We start from the raw sequence: 9704 nt of genomic DNA on the forward strand, positions 1-9704 counted from the left end.
GACATATTAGCCCAATATAATAGGCTCAAGCCCATTCCTGCTTGTACTAGTAGTCTAGGGTTTAGTCGCCTATATATACTCATGTTAGGGTTCATTGTAACACAGGAAGTTATTGTACTACACTCTTATACACAATAAAGATGTAGCCCTTAAGGGATTCCTCTGTGGATGTAGGCCGTAAGGCTGAACCACGTAACCCTCGTGTTCTCAGTGTTCTTCTTCTATGTTTTCTCTTCCGCATCCACTCTAGCATACACAACATGATATAACACATCGCGTTGCTAATATATTTAACAGAAACAATGTTTATGCAGCTCGATGGGAAAAAAATTAATAAAAGAGCAATGTTTTTGCAGAAAAAAATATATGAAAAAAATATCGTTTATATGGAAGATTTTGTGTGGTGCACGTCCTAGCCCAAATGTGGATGGCCCAATGTTTTGCTAATGGCTTTTCTTCTACCATCAAGTTTCTCTTTCATCAATTCGTGGCTGAAACAATTTCTACAAGATATGCGGCAGCCTCCAAGATCAATTATGTACCTCGAAGTCAGTTTCAATTTGAAGAAAGATGGGTACCATTACTATGTTATAACCTTTTCTATTTTTCCTTCTTTATTTTTGTGGGTGAGGGGGTGGATTGATTTTGGCATTCTCAAATGAGGTTTATTTATTTATTTATTTTAATTTTAAGGAAAACCATAAACAATAACAGTGACCATCCCAAATTAAATGCATATCAAACTTTTATTTTGGGAGAAGAAAATGCATATCAAACCTAGTTTCTCAATTCTAGATTTTTTGCATGTTTTTCCTCCATTAAAGCTCGTAGTGCTGCCTAACAATTATCATTTATCTATATCCTTACTTTAATCTCATGAAGTTTAAGATTAATTGATTTTATTATAGATCTGGTTCATAACCCAATTACACCAATTCTTTGATTTTGCAAACACCCTTAAATGTAGATCCGAACACAAACACGTATACTCACTTCCCCCCTCCTAGATCTCCTTTCATATTGAGGGAGCTAAAGTAGATTATGAATGTCTCATAATTTATAAATCTAAATTGTGTACCAAAGTCATTATTATTAATTTATTATGGCTTTACGTGTGATGCAACTGTAAGATGGCGGGATAGCTGGAATTTTTTTCTTTCCTTTTATTTTTCACCCTCGGTAATTAAGTGCTGTGTGTTATTGAAGGGAAATCCGTAATTAAAATTTCTTGAATAATTCTTGGGAATGGTATAACTATTGTTAAAAGATTAAATTTATTATTTCTTAAAAACTTAGGTTTTTGAAACCATCAGTAATTTGTCAGAGTATATTCTGAGTTTGATCAGTCTAGCTTAAACTAACATAATATGCCATCGAAGCAATAACCAAGAAAGAGTAAAAAATTTCATGCCCCCTTGACTTAAATGTTTCTCCGCCACTTCTTTCTCATCCGAATCTATCTGAAGGTACAGGGTGTGAGTGTTGACTATTTTCTTTGAAGTTCCGAGCTTGTTTAGCAGGTAAATTCGACAACTAGCTAGTCAAAACATCTAGAGTCTTACGCCTGATATATATAGCAAGGTACAAAAAATTCAGCATACATAAATATAATTAATTAGTACCATAAATAGGGCCTTAAATTACAACCACTACATTTTCTATAGAGAGACAGTCCGTTAACACATCTTTCACTATATTAGTACATTGACACAGTGATCGGTTTTGGGTTAGTGGCAATTCTTCAATCGGCCTGTTTTGCTACAATAAACTCGTACATGTTGCAGCTCTTTCATTCATAGAGGGATGTCTCTTGACCCTGCCTTTATGCAAGGTCTGATTTCCCTTTGTCCCTTTGTCTTTTCCCTCCTATTTTCATGGAGAAAATCTGATTTTTCAGGCCTTGAACCTCAGTTAAAAAATTGAAAAGAAGCATATATATATATATATATATATATAGAGCAAATTGCAATGAGCCCTGGTAGTTTTTGTGTTTGAATTTCATATCCTTTATATTTTTTGGTAGGTGGAAGGAGACAAGGGAAAATGGAGAAAGGGACGAGTGCAATATTGATGCGAAAGTATGAGCTTAGCCGCATACTAGGACAAGGGACATTTGCAAAGGTTTACTTGGCGCGAAACCTGAAGTCCGGTCAGAGTGTAGCCATTAAGATTATCGACAAGGAGAAGGTTTTAAAGGTGGGATTGATAGATCAAATCAAACGAGAAATCTCCGTGATGCACCTCGTTAGACATCCAAATGTTATTCAGCTCTATGAAGTCATGGCAAGCAAAACCAAGATTTATTTCTCCATGGAGTATGTGAAAGGTGGAGAGCTTTTCAACAAGGTTGCTAAAGGGAAGCTTAAGGAAGATGCGGCACGTAAATATTTTCAACATTTGATTGGGGCCGTGGATTTTTGTCATAGCCGTGGGGTGTATCACCGAGACATTAAACCAGAGAATCTCCTTCTTGATGACAATGGTAACTTAAAAATTTCAGATTTTGGCTTGAGTGCATTGTGGGATTCTAGGAGACAAGATGGCCTTCTTCACACAACGTGTGGTACTCCAGCTTATGTTGCTCCGGAAGTAATTAACAAGAAAGGTTATGATGGAGCTAAGGCTGATATATGGTCATGTGGTGTGGTTCTCTTTGTTTTATTGGCAGGTTATCTTCCTTTCCAAGATACGAATCTCTTGGAAATGTATAAGAAGATTAGCAGAGGAGAATTTAAGTGCCCCCAGTGGTTCCCACCAGAGGTTCGAAAGCTTCTTTCAAGAATTCTTGACACCAATCCAAGCACAAGAATAAATGTGGCCAAGATCAAGGAGAATACTTGGTTCAAGAAGGGATTCAAACAGTTTGAAACCCCACTACCCCCTCCAGATGCTAACAACATCTCCGTTAGTGATGTTCAAGCTGCCTTTGCTTCATCAGGTTCTGATGATGATTTGAACAACAAAGTTGGTGCAGAAACAAGCCACAGGAGACCACCATGTTTCAATGCCTTTGATATTATCTCTCTTTCACAAGGATTTGATCTATCCGGCTTGTTTGAGAAGGACATGAGTCAGAGACCACAGGCAAGATTCACTAGTACAAAACCCGCCTCAATGATCGAGTCGAAATTTGAAGAAATAGCAGAGATGGAGAGATTTAAGTTCATGAAGAAAGATGGAAAGGTGAAATTACAGGGCAGAAAAGAAGGGAGAAAAGGACAACTTGCAATAGATGCTGAAATTTTTGAAGTTACGCCTTCCTTTTGTGTTGTGGAGATGACGAAAGCAGCAGGGGACACATTGGAATATAGAAATTTCTGTAAGCAGGATTTGAAGCCCTCACTCAAGGATATTGTATGGAATTGGCAAGGAAGTGAGGAACAACAACAACAACAACAATAACAATAGGCTTAATCGTCCTATTGGTCATTTCTCTTAGATAAGTCTTGCTCTTATATGTGTCTCTTCTATCTAAAATATGTATTAATCTTGCTGCTAAATTTTGTCTAATACCTAAGCTTATTTCATTTTATTTTAAAGCTTTCCTTTTCTTTGCATATTGTGTATCTTGAATTTGAGATCAAGTGTAAAGAGGAATTCTGGTTTAATTTGATCTAGCTAAGTGCAATGAGTCACTATGATTTAATCTTTTCTTGGTGCATAAATCCTCAAAGGTTCTCCTTTCATGCAATACTTCAACTAGTTTGACATATCTGTAAATGGGTTCACTTTGATCAGGTCAAAAATACAGTTCAGATCTACATGTCAGGGCCTTCAAATGGTCAAAATCACCAGGGTGCATTAAGAACATACAGGGACAATGCATATATAGATGAGGATTTGGGGACTGTACTCTAAGGGCGAGCTATGATGCAATAGGATTGCTCGTTTCTTCCATTAAAAAGAACTAGTGAGTTATTTGTGCGATGCACGGATAATGTTGTATATGTATTATAACATAATTGTTATAGAACTTTATTTGTAATGAGTTCATCATAAAATGCAACAATTATAAATTTCACTCACATATCCATTATAATTATCCAATTGAGAAAAAAAAAAAAAAAAAAAACTTCAGAGGAATTTTATAGATTAAATTAAAATTGATATAGAATATGTCTTTCTCTTTCTCCTTAATTCTAAAACAAAATACACATCCCAAATACACACAATCAATCACATCATTTTCAAAACTCACAATCCACAACATCTGACCTCTTAACATCAAAATCCTAATTGCCCTTGTCACTCAAATATAAAATGCAAGCCTCTCTTCCTTGGTTGTAGCTAACTCATACAGGTTAGGATTAGATGAAACAACAATGTTAGAGTTAGGTAGATGTCGTCGAAAGATTGAAGGTAAATGACATTGTTTTTGGTTTGTGTCTATTCGACATGGGATGGCATGAAAGGCTATGGGTAGATTATATAAAGGGGTAGAAGTGCAAGAAGTGAATCGTGAATTAAAATGCAGAAAGTTTTGTGTGTAAGTGTAAGGGATGAAAAGTCTTGATACATTGAACAAAAAAATACAAATAATATTTATTTTTTAATTAGAAAAATCTTGAAACATTGAACAAATTAAATATTGACTTTTTATTTCATTTTGTTCTTATTTCTGATGTGGCACTTGAGAATATTTCAATTCTCTTTACATAGAATGCGACACTTGGCAGAACTCTCATACTTTCCTACATGAGATCTCTGTTTTTATATATACACACACATACATATTGATTGATGTGGGTTCAAATTCCTTTTCTTCTTCCCTTTCTCCACTTGTTGTAAAAAGAAGAAGAGGAGGCTCTAATTGTGGTAACGAAGAACATGGTGTATAAGTTGCTCCTAAATCATCAAAAATCAAAGGCATATACAATATACACCACGCTGTAAAGGTGTATATTGTATATGCAACTTTGAGTAGACTAGCTAATCCTCGATTTTGTGGCGCTCAAAAAAAACTATTTGGAAGTGATAACTGCCGTCAACAGGCCTGCAAGTACTGTAACTTGGGCTATTAATGGTTTGGTAGCTGACATCAAGTCTTTGTTATTCAACATTATTGCTTGGTCCAGTAAATTTCTAGTTCTGCAAATTTCTTAGCCCAAAATATTGCTAGTGGACCTTTCATTGTAATTGCTATGAGCCAATCCCTACCTCTTCCCTCCCTAACCGTGTTTTTGATCATGAGGTGAGAGATGACCCTGGCCGCCAATAGCCTAATAGTCTCTTTTAATTAATAAAACTACTTTATATTTAGCAAAAAGAAAAATCCCCATTCCTAAGAGTTAACCTGAATAACATGAATGATACTTACTAAAACAGATTTTATAAATTAATATTTGATTGTATTAAGTTAATCATTTTCTTAGGATTAATTGTAGAAAACCATCATAAATAATGGAGGTACATGCATTTTGCACCCCACAATATAAAATTTGTAATTATTACCCAATTTGTACCAAACCTTGTAACAGGCCCATAGTTTGATTAATTGTTAAAAGTTAAAATTAATGGATATATGCAAGTCACATGACTACAAAAAATTTAATATACTAATTTGTTGCATAAGTAAAATGGCGATTCAATTCAATTTTTATGGTCAAGTCATTTGAATGTAGTATTAATTGTAACACTCAATCAGGCTTACAGGGGTAAAATTTGTAATATTAAATTGATGCAAAGTTTTCATAGTTTATGTGGAAAGTGCAAATACCCATAATTTAGGTGAATTTCTATGTCTAACCCCTTTCTTTTATCAAGTATGGGCATAATTAACTAGAGAGTTTAGTACATAACATAGAAGTCTAACTTTAATGGCCACTAGTCTCACCCCCCAACCCCACTCAAATTTCGATTTGACTTTCAGACCAAAACCTGCCTACCTCTCTCCACCGCTGCCTCTGATCAAAACAAGGTATGTGCTTGTACTTTTATTTTTGCAAAGTCTTTTGTTCTGAATAATTATTATTACAAAGTTTTGAGAGTTTTTTATTTTTTATTTTTATTGGGTTTCAATTTTTCTTATTCTTGTGGTTACTACACCCAATTCATCAAATTAATTTTACATGCTAGTCAAAGACTCCGATTATATTGAAATAGTTTCATAGCAAGTACATGTAGAAACAATTGCTTGTTGAATGAGAGAAAACTTCTTTTCAAACAGTATAGTTGTAGCATTCAACTGGGTGCTTTATGGATGATCAAGTTGAGCACTGAAAATTTTCTTTGTTGAATTAAAAGTTAATTTTCCTTTAAAATTTATTTATTAGACAAGTTCATTTTCTTTGCATTCACCGATAAGAACCCATGCACAGTTGTCTATTATGCAATGCTTATCATCTTTGGATCTAATCATGGGACCAAATACATAAATTTTTTATGTTTTTCACCTTGTGTGTTTGTAGATACCGTATTTTGCCCATCCTTGATTTGTGTGTCGGACCTCAAAAATTCCAAAAATATCAAATTTTCACCAGGGGGCCATTGGAGTATCTAAATTGACATGGTACAACCCATTCGGGCATTGGAGCACTTAAAGTGCAATTTTAGGTCAATGTCCCTAGTCAACCAAGTGTTGATCAAAGGTCAAAATTGGTCAAAACCAGCCCAAAAAAACATTTTCCATATTTTTACATCAAACCCGAGGTTATCTAAGATTTTTGTCAACTTTGACCAAGTTTGACCTGAGATGGACTCTCGAGAGCGACCTGAAAATCTAATTTTGATATTACCATCATAATGGGTTGGAAACCAACTTCATTGTGAAGTCGAATTCTCTTTCCAATGACTGCTCATGGGTTGAAATCCGAATTAAAATGGTTGAGCTATCATCGAAATAGTGCTAAGCGCATCAGCTCACTTCCCGAGGTCACAACTGTTGATCCGGCCACTAGATTTTCATTTTCGTTAGTGTTTTGGAAACTAGACATCCATACCTTTCCAGGGACACCAAGATCAGCTTAATTAGGGTTTGAGAAGGCCTCCAAATATTAGATCGAAGTCAAGCGGGAAAAAGGCGAAATTGCTGAGTCAGTGTACTCGACCCGGTGCACCTTAAAAGGCCTCTGAGCCTCAGGAACAATGTCGAGCAATATAAACATCCCCAGACCCCCTAGGCATTTTGGAGCATTTTCTAGGCAGTTTCTCTCTCCCTCTTTCTCTCTAAATCCTCTCCAAAGCACACATAAAAACCTTTGATTTCTCACTTTTTTTGACAATCAAGAGGTAGTGTTCTTGCTCCCATCTTCCTCTCTTTGGTTTTGGTACCTTGGATTTGAGGTTTAGTGGTGTAGATGTAGCTTTTTAGCTACTATCTACACCCATTTAATTTCATAGCCTTTATTGCTTTATTTTGCTTTCTAATATGTTTTATAGCTTTTCCTAGCATATCTCTTGCTTTATCTTGCTTCCTAGAATGTTTTATAGTTTTCTTAGCATGTCTATTTACTTTCTAACATGTTTTATTGCTTTGATGTTGTTGGCCTAGCCTTCTTGGGCTAGGATATGTCTAAATTTTGTGTTTGTGCTCTTTACCATGCTTATGTGCTTCTTGTCATGTTTAGATCTACATGTTTATGTACTTTAAGCTTGTTTGGATGCTATGCCTAGTGCTTTTATAACTTTATATCTCTTGCTTTTGCCTCTTTCATAGGCTTTGGCTTTTGGGTAGGATGTAGATCTAGATCTAATGGTCTAGGCCTACATCCATACGCCCAATTTTCAACAAAGGGTTTGGATAAGTTCCCATATGCATGTTTACGCTTTGTTTGCTTCTTTTTCTCATTTGTTTATGTTTGGATCCATGCTTGTTTGCTTAGATCTAGGCCTTTGTCATGTTCTTGTTTGTTTTGCCTTAGTGGGTTTGTTGCTTGTTGGTCTTTGGGGTCACTTGCTTGTTTGGTTGCACCCATCCCCTTTGGTGACTTGTTTGGATGCAACCATGTTTAGGTGTACATCGTCGTGATGTTTGGCTTGATTACTGCCTACCTTTCTCTCCTTTGCTTAGCTTTGCATGTTAGGGTTTCCCATGTTAGCCTTTCTATGTGCCTTATAACATGTCTAGCTCTCCTTTTTGTGTGATAACATGCTTGGCTTCCTTTATGCTTGTTCCATGCCATCTTGTTTGGCTTTCTTCGTTTTTTTGCATCTTTGCATCCTTGTTTATCTGCTCATGTATGTGTCTTTGTATGCTTGTTTGTGTCATTAAGCTTAGTTCCTACCTATAATCTCATATGGGTTCACACCCATCTTTGTACACGAGATCCTAAGTCCTTTTTAGGAATTTTGCTTGATGGCACACGTGTCGTTTTTATTCCAATATAATGGAACTAAGGATACCAAATTGCAACCTAAAATTGTCCTTCTAGGATACCTTCTTTTGTTTGATAACATGCTTGTCTACCCCTTTGTGAGCTTTCTTTGTTTCTTTGCTGGCTTTGTTATTTCATGTACACGCTTGGAGCGAGGGTGCAACTTCCAAAATGCGAGCTAAAAAAGACAAATGCAAGCAAGAAGACGCAAACTCAAAAATGGAAATGTTCAGTAGATTATAAGGTTTAGCCTCCTCGTGTGGTTATTTCTTTCTCTCTCTTGGCTTTTTCTTTAGAACCATGTATGTAAATTAGGGTTTCCTTTCTTTGTATCTTGCTTTGGGCCACATTCTTAGGATATGACAATGTTTGTTTTATCTTTCTTGTACCTTGCTTGGGCCATTTTCCTTGGGTATGACAGTGTCTGATTTATCTTTCCTGTATCTTGCTGGGCCATACCCTTGGAACACTGGTGATGTCTGGTTTATTTTCCTACTCTGAGTGCTTGCATTGTGAATGATATATATGTCTGCTTGTTTAAAGATGGTTATGCACTTTGTATGATGGACTCACATGGTTAGGAGAGTAACCCTTTCGTGATCATGGGTGCTCTTGACCTTAGAGTGTGGGTATGCATTTAGGGCAATTGTTGTATGTGCATATTCATGCTACATTTTGTGCATGATCATCATAGTGTGATTGTCTCAATCCGTCAACTAGTGCCCGTGTATGCGACATGCATCAACATGTTTGATGTTTTGGGGAGCTTCGGCTCGCCTTAGTATGAACATATTGACGCACGCCGTGTACATAGGCATGAAACCCGACCAGTGTGCCATACCGCACCAAACATGAAACTCTGCGGGATTTTCACCATGAAAATGGTCATCTTTTTGTCATATTCTCATTGCGAAAGCTTAATGAGAATAGTGTTTTTAAGTACTATGATGCATTTGAGGTGAAATGCTGCTGGATTTTCGCCACAAAAATAAGGCGAAATGCTACTAGAATTTTGTTGTGGAAATTTGTCAACAATTTCAAATGTGCTAGCAAAACATTGATAAAGTCTACACCCCTTTCCAAAATAAAATCTCAAAGCTCAATTCTCTTAAATCCCGAAAGCTAATGCCAATAGCTTGTTTTCAATTGCCAATGTCTCTGGACTGGCGTTGTGGGGTGCCTAAGGCCCTACACGTAACCAAACTTTCGAACTTAAGAACTAAGATGTTTCGCCATCTGTACTAGGAAAAATAACATTTTTCTTGGCGTAGGATTGGTAATAAAATCAAATTGAGTTAGGTGACCAATCGCACCTTAGAAAAACCCCACTTCATTGTACATGCAACCCCTTCATAAAATATTCGTAGTAATACAAAGTCTTGAAAATAGACT

At 36.2% G+C, this 9704-nt stretch overlaps 1 protein-coding gene across 1 annotated transcript; it reads left to right on the top strand.

Moving 5' to 3' along the window:
* The first annotated feature begins 2037 nt into the window (after positions 1 to 2037).
* On the top strand, positions 2038 to 3487 carry LOC126726217 (CBL-interacting serine/threonine-protein kinase 20). Its single transcript, XM_050431429.1, has one exon. The coding sequence runs from the start codon at positions 2044 to 2046 to the stop codon at positions 3400 to 3402; it is 1359 nt and encodes a 452-aa protein (XP_050287386.1). The 5' UTR covers positions 2038 to 2043; the 3' UTR covers positions 3403 to 3487.
* Positions 3488 to 9704: the final 6217 nt, after the last annotated feature.

Source organism: Quercus robur, chromosome 5, assembly GCF_932294415.1.
Source record: "Quercus robur chromosome 5, dhQueRobu3.1, whole genome shotgun sequence".
NCBI lineage: Eukaryota > Viridiplantae > Streptophyta > Magnoliopsida > Fagales > Fagaceae > Quercus > Quercus robur.

Coding starts and splice junctions, on each gene's coding strand:
- LOC126726217 (XM_050431429.1), top strand. CDS start 2,044: ATGGAGAAAGGGACGAGTGCAATATTGATGCGAAAGTATGAGCTTAGC.